The sequence below is a fragment of the Triturus cristatus genome, chromosome 11, assembly GCF_964204655.1.
Source record: "Triturus cristatus chromosome 11, aTriCri1.1, whole genome shotgun sequence".
Lineage (NCBI taxonomy): Eukaryota > Metazoa > Chordata > Amphibia > Caudata > Salamandridae > Triturus > Triturus cristatus.
Window position 1 is genome coordinate 320,272,713 of NC_140594.1, and position 15,209 is coordinate 320,287,921.

Here is a 15,209-nt window from a genome sequence, read left to right on the forward strand (position 1 = left end):
AGTCCAGCAGTAGTGCTCATGTCGGAATTGTTGCCTGGAGTTGGAGAATGGTGTTGAGGGCTGGACAATGCTGCAGTTGTGCATGGTAATAGTTACAAACACACACTTTCTGTTTCACCATGTGCCCAGTGGCCTGGAGCAGTATGACAGAAGTGTCCTCTTTGATAATACATACTCCGCAATAATCAGATTGCATGACCAGTGAGTAGTACTAGTGTAGCTATTCAATCCCTGGCAGCACAGCACCCAGGATAAAGTGCTGTATGGCTAAACACTTAGAAGGTCCCAAACATGAGATCTATTGGCTATGCCAATACGTGTTAGATGAGGAATCAGTCTGGTGGTAGATTATGTAGCCACCAAATAAATAGTTACCCAATGGAAGTAGTTATTTCTGTCGGACCTTGTGTTGTGTGGGACTGTATGTGTGCTTGTATATTTGTTGCGCAAACAAATGATGGACGGAATGCTGAATAAATCATACATTCACCCCCATTCAATGGAACTGGGTTAAATCCATTGTTCGTTTGCGCACCATGTCACGCCAGTTTAGACCCAGCCATATGCAAATCAGTCTTGACCCTGTGCCTCATGGGAACAGTCCAAACCGAATCACCAAGCCAGGTCCTCCCGGGACCAGAAACAAGCATCCAGGGACCCGTTTCTGGGTATTCACCATTATCAGACAGGCTTGCTTGAATCCAGTGGCTGATGAGGGCTGTTAGCCCGAAACCGGTCCCAGGAAGCTTGTTTCCGGTCCAGGGCAGACATGGCTTGGCAGTTCAGGCTAGACTGTTCCCATGAGGCACAGGGTCAAGACTGATTTGCATATAGCTGTGTCTGAACTGGGGTGTCGAAGTGAGCTAAAGAACGATTATGGTTCAAACCAGATTTGTGACTGGGGGTGAGTGTCTGAAATGTTTCAGCGCTCCGTCCAAAATCTTGTGTTTGCCTTGTATGTTTGTTGTCTGTGTGTGTAGCCCCGCTGACTTTGTTTTGGGCCAAAGGTATCTCTGTCACAGGCTTGCCCTTATATCTCTCTTGACACTCCATTGTTCCGAACTTCTTCCGGCCCGATTACTCACACTGGTAGACCACTCCCTTAATACCACCTACCCTTTCCTTCTTCCTAATTCTTTCTGCTGTAGCTAACTTCCCTTTCCTGCTTTCTCCTTGTCTGCCAGATAACAAAGGCCACCTACCGACTGCAAGTCTGTGTGGAAAATCATTCACATGCTTTGTGCTCTGTGTATTTGAATGTAAGCGTCATCTATGTTGCATATGGATATGATCAAATCTATTGGCTTTGTCAGTGCTTGTTTCACTGATTGTTACCAATGTCTGTTGGACCGATCATTAATAAACACTCGTTGGTACTAGGATATTGTCTTAAAGTAATGTTCGAGGCCTGTGTGGCTGTACATACACATGCTATGCGTACTCCCGCCGTCTAGTGGTAGGCCTGATTCTGTGCAAGAAGTCTTTTGAGTCACGAGGTTCTGTGGCTTCTCCTCTTGCTGGTAATGCGCATGGGCACAGTCTCCATTGTTAGATTTTTTTGTTTTGTTGCTGCTGTCGTGTTAGGACATGTGTTTGTGTTCTGGTTCAAGACCACTGTCCGTACTCTTTTTGGTTCCCACCGTTAACTTCTAACTGTCGGAATTGTTTTCGATCCTGCATCCCCTTGTGTTCTGTTTCCTGTCGACAAGTCCAGCTTCGCATGGGCAATCCTCAGATCGATATTTGCCCCATGTGTGACCTGCCCCTCCAAAGTCTTTCTTTCCCTCCGAACTACAGATCATGTTTCATACCATGGTACAAGGGTGATGGAGCGAACGCCTTTCAGATGTTTTTCTTGGTGCCACTCTCCATCAGGTCTGTAATATGTTTTTCGGTCGAACATATCGCGCTTGCCTGCGACACTTACTGCTTATTCCGATCAAAGACACTCCGCGATTGTTGGGCCCGTTGCTTGGAGATGTCATGGAGGAGCAGTGACGAACTGGTGGTCCTCCATGGCGTGAAAGAGGCTGGAGTGTATCACGCCGAGGTGTCTGCTGCTGTCAAAAAGGCATACTCGCCAGAGGACAGCTCCGACCTGGAGTTTAAAGAGCTTCCATAAAACCAACAGGTCGTGAGTACAGACTCCTTCTCTCGTTGTTATTGCTAGCAGGCCTCCAACACAGTTCGCTCAGCCACCTTGGAACGCCAGAGGCAGGCCATCGGTCCTCAAATGCCCTTGTGCCATGGTCTGAAACGACCAACAATTTCAGTCCCTATGAGCTCTGGCTTGGTCCCGAACAAACATCTCAAACAGGCTCGGCACTGAACCCAATGAGCTTGGCGGTGACCAAATCCGAGCCGAACCCATTGGCACCGAAGACCGTGTCCGCGCCAAAACCTTTAGCGTCTAATTTGACCACCTTGGTGCTGAAACATTCGAGCCACTCCTCCATCGGCTCAGAGTAAATAGATGCTCCACAGAAGTATTTGGCTATCCACCCACATACTGGTTGGATTATCACAACTCCAGCTGGAACTGCCATAAAGCCTACAGAACAACAACTTTCTTTCCAGGAAGCTTTGGATGTTGCTTCATACTCAAGCCAAGGAAGGGAGTAGACAAAGACACAAGTCCACTTCTTGTTCCTCCATAACCACCAAAGGATACTCCGGATTCATCCTCTCCACACTCCTCTCATGGATACCCTCTACCCTGCACCCACAGGAGGCACCTTTTCTGTTCACAGGGGACATTGTGGGAGAGGACCCTATTCCTGTTTCTTCATGCTAAGGGTATGTTGCACCACACAGGTCACATTGTTCAGGGTCCAGTGCGGGCTCAGGTAATTTCTCCCTGGGTTGGCAAAAAATATAAGGCAAAGTCCGTCAGATCCTATTTATAGGGCCAGTTTCCTCCAGACTCTTATAGTTCATATGTCCTGGAAAAGGGCCAACTCCCAAACAACTGGAGAGTGGTGGCTTAGTCTTCTAACCACTGGTGTATTGCCAACACTGCTGTACTCTTAAGCAAATGTGACATAGTCACCTGGGATTAAACAGAGGAACTCCTTGAGTACCTTCCTGAAGAACACAGAAAAAGAGGGCATTTGTTGATTTCTGAGTGAAAATTGATTTCCAGTACCATTATACATTGTTCCCTTGATGCAGCTGACACTGCTGCCTGGGGTGTTAATTCCAGCTCAAACGCCATGCATGGCTTCATATTTCAGGTTTTGAAACTGAGGTACAACAGAACTTGCTATCCCTCTCTTTTGGCGTTTTCATCTTTTTGGTCCTCAGGTGGACCAGATCCTTGAAAAAAGACACTAAAACTGCTAAAGCCATGTGCGCCCTTCAAGCAGCCACATTTGTGGGTTCTTTTCACCGTACTCCCTATTGTGGTGGCTCAAAACAAACATAACCTACAACAGTCAAAAGACCGCTTCAACCCCAGGTAGAAGTTTCTACAGAGCAATAATTCTAAAGGGAGTCAAGGGTCCCTCTCTAAAGGCAGCCCCTGCCACCACCACCAAGCTTTCACTGATCCCTCCTGCCCCCCCCCCCCACCTCCACCACCCAAATCACACAACGCCTGTTGGGGGGCGTCTGCAAGGCTTCTTGCCCATTTGGTTGACCATTACCTCCAACCAGTGGGAGTTAGACATCATACAACAGGGTTACTGCCTGAAGCTAACTTCGCCACCACCTGCCATACTGCCCTGCAGACACACTCCACAGAGCACATAAAACTACTCAAAGAAAAGGTACAATATCTCCTTTACAAAGGCACCATTGAGCCAGTGCCTCGACAACAAGGCTCAGGGGTGGTCTCTTTACTTCCTGATTCCTGAAAAGGCCAGGCCCATACTGGACCTATGCCCCTTCAACAAATACATCCTCTCAGAACATTTTCATATGGTCACCCTTGTGTCATACCTTCTACAGCAGGACAATTTCATGACCGCATCCCACCTGAAGGACGCCCACTTTCACATACCAATACACCCGGTGCACCGGTGCTACCTCAGGTTTGTGGTCAGCGGGAAACACTATCAATTTAAGGTACTCCCCTACGGGGTCACCACAGCTCCCCAAGTGTTCCCAAATTATCTAGCGTTAGTAGCCGAACACCTGCATTGGCAGTGCATTCACGACTTTCCATACATGATTGGCTGGCTCATCAAGAGTGCTACTCTCCAACTGTGCCGCAAACACACTCAAACCACCATAAACCACTTACACTAGTTGGGTTTCACCATCAAGATCACAAAATCCCAACTCCAACCCTGGCAAATTCAGTCCTACTTAGGAGCAACCCTGACCTCAGAACGCAGGCTGGCCTATCACAACCTCGCACAAATAGTCTTTTCAGATACGTTCGCTCTTTCAACCAGAAAGCCAAATTGCGTCCAAACTGTCATACATTATGACATCCTGTATTACAATAGTGCCATACACAAGACTACACATGCGTCTATTGCAGGAATACTTAACACAACAGTGATCCCCAGCACAGGGTTATTGGAAAAATCATAGTTGACCAGTCCCTGCACTTCTCACTCTCTACAGTGGTGGAACACCAAAAACCTGCTACAGAGGCAGCCTTTTCTCGACCCAGTTCCATAGGAGAACGTCACAACAAATGCCTCCCTCTCTGGGTGGGGAGCACATCTGAAAAATCTGACTGTCCAAGGCCACTGGTAGCCGAAATACCAGGGCCTACACATCAACTACTTCAAACTCCTAGCCATTCGCCTCTCACTGAAGGCTTTCATTCTCCATCTCATAGGCAAAGTCATCCTTGTCCCGACGGACTCCACAGCCGTGTTTTGTCTCCAAAAGCAAGGGTCGGGGGACTCATTCTCTAATGCTCTCAAATAGCACAGCACATCTGGCACTGTGCTCTCTGACACAAAATCCACCTACTGGTGGATTACCTGCCGGGTGGGGGTCTAAGGAGAGGGGGTGGCAACGACTTTGCCGGCCGACCTCAGCAGGATGGAGCAACCAGTCCATGAGTGGGAACTCCACCCACAAGTCCTTCACCAGTACATCCGGCAATAAGGCTTTCATTAGCTAGACCTGTTCACAACCGTGGAAAACGTGAAATGCCCAAACTACGCATCCAGGTTAACACAACCACAGTCCAAAGGCAATGCACTATAGATGAAAATGGTCAGGGATATTTGCCTACGTTTTTCCGCCTCTCCTGCTGCTTCTGTTTGTGGCTCAGAGGCTGCATCAGACATCCCTTACTCATTCTAGTGGGCCCCCACTTGAGCTTTCCAACAGTGATTCACAACACTTCTAGAACTCTCCGTGGTTCAGCATAAGATGCTCCAAAACAGGCTGGACCCCCAAGTCGCTCAGCCTAGTGATCTGGCTCCTGAAATCTTAGAATTCAGGTACTGCCTTACGGTGAAAATACTCTTACATTGGAGTTGATGCCCATACACATTACCAGTAAGAGGAGGAGTCCCCGAACCTTGTGACTCAAAACACTTCTTCGAAGAAAGACAACTTGAACACATCCGATCCAAAACTTGATGGCAGGAGTATGCACAGCATGTGAATCTACAGTAATATATGCCACAAACAGATGTCTATTGTGTAAGTAACATTTTGCTTTTGGGTAATACTGCTATAATGAGCATTGATGAGATAATTTGAAACTTTCTGCTTACCTACATAATTGAGTGTATGTGAGCAGTACCAGCTTCCCTTTTCATTATGACCCCACTTTCATGTGAAGTGTTTTTTTGTTATGGTGCATTGGTCTGAAGACTGGTTTTAGGAGCCCTGCTGTACTGTCCTGGTAGTAGGACATTTTCTTTTTAGCTTCTAGTTAAAAGCTTTCGTCGGAGAGGTTTTTTCACAACTTGCGGTCTACTTGCTTAATGCTTGGCAAACCGTGGCTTGGCTTTTATTGATGAGGTGACCAGGCAAAAGAAATTTTAGACGTGAACGTTCGTAAGCTCTTATCAGAGTGCCTGTCCAAAATCATTGCTTTCATCTCTTTAATCTTTTTAGGAAAGGCTTCAAGCTGGTGATCCTTGACGAAGCAGATGCTATGACCCAGGATGCACAGAATGCTTTGCGACGAGGTGAGAACATTTGTGTGCCCAGTGCCCCTTAATACAATCGCAAACAGAATCTCTGTGTTTCTAAAGTTAAGTAACATGAGAGATTTAGAAAGATGACTTTTTAAGAATCCAGAAAATGAAATGCTAATCTGGAGCTGAAGGCAGTAATGGCTGGCCTGTCCTAAAACCCTTGTATTTCTGAAGTAATTCAGTCACTGAGTGTTTTTATTTTGTGTACTTTAATGTGTTAAACTTTATTGGTTCATTGTTTATTGTCCCCTCTACCCTGCCAGTCTTATGCATGTTCTCGCCACGGGTTCGTGCACCAGCTCTGCCTTTTGGTAAAACTTCATCCTCTTATACGACCCTCCTGGTCCACAGAGTGACAATCCTCAAAATATGAGTGCACAGTTCACAGCTTTTGTGTCAAAACTGGTCTTTGGAACTGAATTTTTCTCATTAGCTGATGCAACTTTAAGTGGGGAATGATTTGCCTTCGAGAACATTATTCAGGACCTATTTTTCAATACCCATTTTACATATTCTAGATGAAAGAGTACTATGTACGAAGCCATGAAAATTCATCTTGTATGTCTGAAGCAGTGGATTGATTTCCTTCAGCACATGCACTATGCATTCCTTTCAGATTACCTCTGTTCAGTTTTGGTTTTGTGCACATCCTGACTTTGATTATCTATCTGCTGTGAATTGTCTTATTCTTTTATTTCCCAGTGATTGAGAAGTTCACAGAAAATACCAGGTTTTGCCTGATCTGCAATTACCTATCAAAGATCATTCCTGCACTGCAGTCGAGATGCACCAGGTTTCGCTTCGGCCCTCTGAGTTCCGAGCTTATGGTCCCCCGGCTGGAGTATGTGGTGAAGCAGGAAAAGTGAGTGAGGCCACCAAAAGGTGCTATAATGGTACTGGGATGCACAGTGTGGGTGTAGTTATCACAGATGCCAGGAGTAGATATTTACAACAGAATAAGTTACTCACCCTCATGCTTGTGCTTCTTCATTTAGGATGTTGTTTGTAATGTCATCCATGAGGTTTTAAATTGTTTGAATTTTATTGATTTAGAGTTTGTATGTAGAACGTACAAGGGCCAGGAGTAGTCAATCACTTTATTCGATTCTTAAGAATAAGATCATAAAAGTACAAAATACACCTTGAGCCATGAGTATTTGTGCACTTCTTTTAAAGTGAAAACAATAGCAAATATGATTATAATTTGTTGTAACAATCACTTGAAAGAAAACAAGCACATAATAATGAGAAATAATAGCAAACATACACGGCATTAAAAAAAAATTGTTAATATACATAAATAAGTGTAGTTCAGAATTGACAAAAAGAATGTACGTAGTTCGGTCAAGATGGAAAAGGGAATCATGACATAAAAAATTGATTAAACCTCCATGCCAGATAAGGGTTCCTGAGTAAAACAAAGAGCCAAGCTCAGTCATGGATATCTAAGATGCAGGGGGGAGGTGCTACTACAGGAGAAAGCATTTTTTGAAGCTTATGTTTAAAAGCTGGAAAACTATTGATGGTTCAAATGGGGGTGGGGAGGGTCAGGATGGCATTCCATATTTTGGAGGCACATCCAAAGAAAGCAGAGAGACTGATTCAGAGTGCGTTTCTTGAGGGAGGCCAGGAGGGGCAGTCTGCGCAGAGGATGAGGCAGCAGCCTCCAGAGAAGATGAGTTTCAGAAGCAAGCAGTCAAAGGGCTTGGAGTTTTGACTGATTTGCACCAATCAGGAAGCGCATCAATAGCCCTTCTGTTAAGAGGAATTTTGTCTAGAGAGCATGGGTATGGGGAAAAGGTGTTTAGACCTTCTAATCCCAGCAATTGGTGGACAGCTGCGTGCAATGAGGCTTTTAACGGAGTAAGAATAATATTGGAACTGCTGTTGAGAATGGCATTGCAATAGTCTAGTCTGAAGAGCACTAATGCTTGGGTCACATCTGAGATAGTCTTTGTACACAAATGTAGTTAATTGAGAAATCATTCTGAGTTGGTTGTTGGCCCTCTTGGCCATTCTATGGCTATGATTGTGGAGATTGGAGGAGAGCAGCCAAGGAAATTCATTGTCAATCCATTCTTGCACCTGAGAATGATCAGACAGAGGAGAGGCGAAAAGAAGCTTGGTTTTGTTGTCATTAAGGCCAATGTAATGTGCAGTCAAAGGTTTGTATCTTGTCTAGTTGTAGCGGCTAACATGAGGGGAGGTAAACTTCAGGTACAGCTGCATGTTATACACATATCGATTTTAAGAGAGACCAGACTGTCTGATAATTTTCCGAGGCTTTCCAGATAAAGATTGAAGAGTGCTGCTCCTAGAATAGAACCATGAGGAACACCTTGAGAACGTGGCATAGGAAAAGGAGTTCTCGATTTTGATACTTGTAATCAGTTTGTTAGGTAAAATGAAAATCAGCCTAGGACTTTGCAACTGAAATCCTTGTGTTCCTTTAATTGAGACTGAGGTCAGGTAAGATTAAGAGGCAGCAGTTGGTTTCTCAAGAATGCGCAGCACATCAGTGATTTGTAAGAAGGTGGTTTTAGTGGTGCAAACTGCAGTAAAACCGGCCCGTTTATCATCCAGGAGCTTAAGCTCATGAACAAAGTGATTTGTTTGATCACTGAGCTTTCCATAATAAAGTAGGGCGGAAGTTGCTGTGGTCACCCATGTCGACACATGATTTCTTTAAATGGGGAGTGTTCCAATTTTTTTAATTTTATTTATTACAACATTTTATGGTTTTACATAGACAAAACATTTCAAATCTTTGAAACTTAAAATTGACATCCTTGACAAGATTCTTACACTTAACACTAATAAGCTTTCATCTATAACTTAGTAAGTAGTGTTCACTTACACAGTCCTACTTAGTTTATCAGTAATTGACTGCAGTGACTCCGAGGCCGTATCGCTCCGTCAGGGCCCTCTTCCCTCTTACCCTCCCCTCATTCCCCTATACCCTGCCCATTTTCCAGTGTATTTCATGCATTTGTCGACATTTTACCCAGAGTTTTAGAAACTTTTTGGGGCGTTCCTTGCTATTCTAGAGGTTTCTTTTTGCCATTATGCACCAATCTGTTTTCTGTCCTACGTTGTGTAACCCGTGGGCCTGTCCCCTGTCTCCTTTACCACATCCCACTTGGCCACCATTCGTCCCACATCATAGAACATCTTTCTATATCTAGTGCTGGTTTCCTCACGCCTAGTAATCCTATTTTGGGGAGCATTCAAACGATTCTCCTATACCCTTATGTTCAGCTTTACATCTTTCTCTGCTAGACCCCATTACCAAACAATATGCTAGAAGGAGCCTATTTGGCCACACCCTTTTAAGCACTGTGCATCAGGCAAACTCCCAACATTTCTGCATTTGTATCCTAGTTTAGTATTTTCAAAGTAGGAATTTTAGCTGCAGCAGCTGAAACCCAGACCTCATAGCGTCTGGGCCAGTGGTTCCCAAACGTTTGAGAACCATGATCCAATTTTTTAGAATGACAAACATTCGCGACCCATCTACCTTTTAATGGAGGAGCAATTTTGAATGTAACTAAAGGTTTGTGTGGTAGCTCGCACATTGCAATTCATAGACTGCACATTTTCAATTGAAATGGCCGCTACCTTTACACAGACCTACAGTTTTACCGATAGAACTAGATAGAACACAAATGATAATGTGTGGAGATCGGGGTTCTTTGTATATTTCTCAGGTGTGCATCACCAAGTAAAGTGTCTTCATTTGATCCTATTAAAATTAATGTTTCCATCGCCCTTCAGAATTTCAAAAAATGTGTTTTATTTTTTCTTTCCTAACTGCTAAATGCACACAGTTAAATTACAGGTATTTCTTTACATTTTGTTGTGTGTTGCAAAAAATGACATTCCCGAGCCTTTCCTTCACATTCCCTGTACTCCAGCAATATTGCCACATAATTCACTTTAAAAAAACCCTCTTACTCTGCAGCGAATCCTTAAGATCTCAACTATCCTCTAATTTACCTTCAGAACAACTTTTCAAAATTACGTGCAAAAAAATCTGCAAAAGAATTTCAAAAGGCAGACGCGAGGGAGCCCCTGGTCCAAATGGGATCCCGCCCATATTATATAAACAAGACCCAGAATATTGGGCATGCATATTAAAGCCAACCTTTGAAACAATCCTACGAACTTCTACAATACCACCCTCATGGAGGGGTTCGATCATCTCCCCCATTTATAAAAACGACAATCGGGATAACCCAAAAAAATTATAGGTTGGTAGCATTGCTTGACAACGAAGCAAAATACTATGCAGGACTGCTTCTACAAGAACTAACAACTTGGGCCGCGAAAACATCTGCAATCCCTTTAAACCAAACAGGGTTTTGTAAGAACATGGGCACTACAACGAACATTATGACCCTCTCATTATTGACAGATGCCGCACTCGCCAAAAAACAGCCCCTATACCTATGCTTTATTGATTATAGCGCTGCATTTGACCACATAAACAGGAATTTACTGTGGAAAAAACTGGAAAAAATGAATATTCCATCATCACTCCTAAACCAGTTAATCCTTTTGCATAGCAACACCTGGGTCCAAGTCAAATTGGGCAGAGGAGACCATCTCTCAAAAAAGATCCCAACAACCATCGGACTAAAACAAGGCTGCGTACTCGCTCCATTACTTTTTAACCTCTTTATGGCAGAGCTTTCAACCACCCTAAATGGAAACAACTCACATGCACCAAAAATAGGCGGGCTCCAGTTATCAAATTTACTTTACGCAGATGACTTAGCACTAATAAGTCAGACACCGGTGGGCCTACAGCGCCTGCTTGACTTAACATCTCACTACTCTGAGGAGAACAAACTCAGAATCAACAGAGATAAAACAAAAACACTCTGCGTGAATTGGCGCAAAAAAAAGAAACAACCACAATGGTTCCTGGCGTCACGGAAATTGGAGGCAGTACAAAGTTATAAGTACCTGGGAATCATGATTGACAACAAAGGGAAATACACAGTGCAAATTGAGGCTATAAAAAAAAGGGGGCTAATGATTGCTGTGGCACTAAGAAATCTTAAGAACAACATCTCTGGCCCAAACCTCCTTCTCTTAATCAGAGTGATCCAGGCAAAACTTCTACCGTCGATAACTTATGGAAGCGAAGCCATGAGAGGGAGAGACGCAGGTACACTGGACCACACAATAACAAAAGCAATTCGAATGATCTTTGGGCTTCCAAGGTATACATCCCCCGCACAATTGAGGCTGGAGTTCGGACTTCAAAGGCAAGAGCTTGCCCGCAGAGGGGCATTCATCAAAAGCTGGTTCAAAATTAAAAGGGGCCCGCCTGACTCACTAAATATGCATCTATGGGAAGAACTGAGGAACAAGGGGACATGCCCAGCCCGAAACTATCTGGATAAATCACTTCACCAACTGGGACTGTATGAACTCTGGGAGCTACCAACAACGATCCCCAGCTTCAAAAAAATTGTAAATAAAGTGATAAAAAAAGAGTCTCTCATACAGGATAAAGCTGACTTGTCAGGCCGTTCCCACGGCTGGTTCACCCTACAGACCTATAACACGGCCTCACCTCAAGCATACCTCCTCACTAGTTTCTCAAGAGCGACTAAAGAGAAATTCCTGAAACTCCGCTTAGGCATATTACCATCTGCATACCATATGCCACCTTGGCTACGCCCCCCGTTGCCTGCAATTTGTCGTCTCTGCGGAGAAGGGGATGAGGACATAGTGCATTTATTGACAATCTGCAAAGCCCTAAAATCGGCCCGACGATCTCTGCTAAGATCCATCTTCAACACGAAAGCCATTCGAACCTGTAGGCAAGCAGTAAAAGCATCCTTTTCTGGTGAGGACGTCCAACTAAGCTGCCGATTGGTAACATTCATATCTATTGCAGAAATAACTATGAAAAAGGCAGGCCCCCTGGTCACAGACTGAACTACAGCTGAATTGTTTACGGCGCCTTGAGCCAACTCACAGAGGCTAACGCATGCACTGTTAGCCTATATAGGAATTATAGCATTATCAGGACTAACATACTATGCAATCTCAGGACTATATAGCTGTCGTAGAACGGTAGAACGGTTAATTCAGCAAACGTTAAAGATTACTACATCCTGCATTCAAAATTCAGGTTTTCATTAGATGTACAGGCCACTCTACTGGACTTCCCCTTTGATGGCTCTCGTCTCTTTGGTACCAAAGCAGACTCCGCGCTACAGCGACTCAAGGATAGTAGAGCTACAGCGAGATCGTTGGGTCTACAGTCCCAGCCCAGAGGGTTTTGGGTACCGCTGATTTCACGGGTTTGGTAAGACTCCTTCCTTTCGGGCCAGGCAGCAGGTGAACCCTCTGTATAGGTTGTATAGAGGAAAGGGTAGAGGTTGCCTACAAGGCACAGCTCAGCAGCCAGTCTCCGCCTCCTCCACCTCTCCTGTTCCCCCAACTGGTACCACAAGGAAGCATCCTGGAGCATGTTCGCCCCATGGGAGGTCGGGTCTCCCATATTCTACGAAATTGGAGCTCTATTACATCAGATCTCTGGGGTTTTTATCTTGTAGAAAATAGGTATGCCCTTCCCTTCTGGGAGTTTACCCCCTCGTCAGGGCTAGTTCTCAGAAGACCACCTGTTGCTTCTGCAGCAGGAGGTTCTGTCTTTGCTACAGAAGGGTGAGATAGAGGTTGTTCCAGAGTAGGACAGGGGCATGGTTGCTACTCCCGATAGTTCCTGATCCCCAAAAAGGACGGAAGATTGAGGCCGATTCTTTACATCAGGATCTTGAATTTTTACCTCCAGCAGGAGAAGTTCAAGATGTTGACCCTGGCTCGGGTTCTTCTGGCGCTGCAGCAACAAGACTGGATCGTGTCGATTTAATTTGCAGGATGCATATTTTCACATTCCCATCCTGAAGTCACATCTGAAGCATCTCCGTTTTATGGTGGGATCTCAACACTACCAGTTTGCGGTCCTTCCTTTCGGTCTTGCATCTGCACTACGAGTCTTCACAAAGGTGATGGCAATGGTAGCAGCACATCTCAGAAGGTCGGGGATTCCTGTTTTCCCCAATCTGGACGATTGGCTGCTCAAAGCAAAGTTGCTGGAGATGGTGCTGCGTCACTTGCAAGTAACAACACGTCTGTTGTTAGACTTGGATTTTTTGATAAACTAACCCAAATCTCACCTGGTTCCGTCTCAGCGCAACCTGTTCATAGGGCCAGTACTGGACACTACTGTTAGTCGTGCCTGCCCGCCTCCACAGAGGATTCTGGGCATCCAGGCTATGATTCAGATTTTTCAAAATGGAGTGACTTCCAGTTCTGAAGGTCTTGCGCCTGCTCCGTCTGTTTGCTTCTTGCATACTGTTGGTCAACCATGCACACTGGCACATGAGGGTACTCCAGTGGTTCCTCCGCAGGCATTGGTTTCAACACAACAGAGATCTTAAGGAGGTGGTCAGAATCTCCAGAGACACTGCAGCGGAGCGGTTATGGGGGAGTGTTTCGGGCAACCTGTCTCAAGGGAAGTCATCTCAACCTCCTTCTCCAGTGGCCACAGTAATAATGGATGCCTCCACTCTAGGGTAGGGAGCTCAGGGGGACCTGGAGGTCAAAGTCCCTTGGTCTCCAGAGGAAAGATTGTTTCACATCAATCTTCTAGAATTGAAAAACGTTTGGCTCTCAAGGCTTTTCTTCCCTCCCTTCGTGGTCAGTCGGTTCAGGTCCTGATGGACAACACTACAGTGAGGTGGTACTTCCACAAACAGGGAGGAGTAGGGTTGTATCGTCCCTGCAGAGAGGCTCTACGACTCTGGTCCTGGGCTCAGGACCATCAGATTTGCGCGATGGCGAATCATCTGGCCGGAGTGCTGAATGTGCATGTGGACAGTCTCAGTCGGCAGTACTCAGCCGATCACGAGTGGCTTCTTCATCCAGGGTTGGTCCTTGTAATGTAAGGGCTGTGGGAGTTTCGTTGGTTGGACCGATTTCCACTCATGAGAACGCGCACTGCCCGTTGTTCTGCAGTCTCCAGTATCCGATGCGGGAAGCGTTGGTGGACGCGTTTGTTAGATTGGGGCTCACAGCTTCTTTACGCATTTACTCCCCTACCCTTGATTCCTCGGGTTCTGTGGAAGGTTCGCCAAGACCGGGCCCAAGTCATATTGATTGCCCCGGATTGGCCAAGAAGGGTGCGGTACACAGACCTTCTTTACCGCTCATCGCACTCTCCGCTCCATCTCCTTCTCAGGGCAGACCTCCTGTCGCAGGGGCAGTTTCTACACCCCCACCTCCAGAGCCTGCACCTTCATGCCTGGAGATTGAACGGGGCAACCTGAGCTCCTTTTCTCTCCTGCCGGATGTGGTGGATGTTATTTTATCGGCCAGAAGACACTCCACTAAATCTGTCTATTCTGGTAGGTGGGCTAGGTTTGTAAAATGGTTTGGAGAGAGATCTACTCCTCCCTTACGAGCCCATTTGTCTGATATTCGTAGTTTCTCTTTTTTCCTAGCACAGCAGGGTTGTGCAGTAGCAATGGTCAAGGTCTACTTGTCTGCTTTATCAGCCTTTCTCCGCTTACCAGACCAACCCTCTTTATTTAAATCTCCACCAGTCATAAGGTTCATTAAGGGCCTCACTCATAGGTTTCCTCCCACCCTCTTTGTCATGGCTCAGTGGGATTTGAATTTAGTTCTTACTTTCTTGCAGGGGTCTCCCTTTGAGCCCCTACATAGTAGTCCCTTAAGATTCCTGGCGACAATATTTGTGGTTCTAATTAATTCTGTCAAGAGGGTAATGAGCTTCAGGCCCCTTAGCTCTAAGCCCCCATTTACCTACTTTCATGGGGATAAGATGGTTCTTAGGAACAGAGCTGCTTTCCTGCCTAAGGTGGGCACTCCCTTCCACCTTGGACAATCTATCACATTACCCACATTCTATCCTCCACCCTTCAAATGAGGAGGAGAAACTTCACTGCCTGGACCTTAAGAGGACAGACAGCTTCTACCTGGACTGAAGACTTCAGGTTGGACAGCCAACTCTTCATTGGTTACGTGGGCAAAATGAAGGGCAAGCCTGTCCAC

General features: G+C 45.5%; 1 protein-coding gene across 2 annotated transcripts in view; it reads left to right on the forward strand.

Moving 5' to 3' along the window:
* RFC5 (replication factor C subunit 5) overlaps positions 1-15,209 on the forward strand; it is a 144,419-nt gene that overhangs the window by 77,044 nt on the left and 52,166 nt on the right. For both annotated transcript variants that reach the window (XM_085633384.1, XM_085633385.1), the window contains 2 exons: positions 6,034-6,107; positions 6,819-6,978. In XM_085633384.1, coding sequence (XP_085489510.1) covers positions 6,034-6,107; positions 6,819-6,978 — 234 coding nt within the window. The remainder of the gene's footprint in view (positions 1-6,033; positions 6,108-6,818; positions 6,979-15,209) is intronic.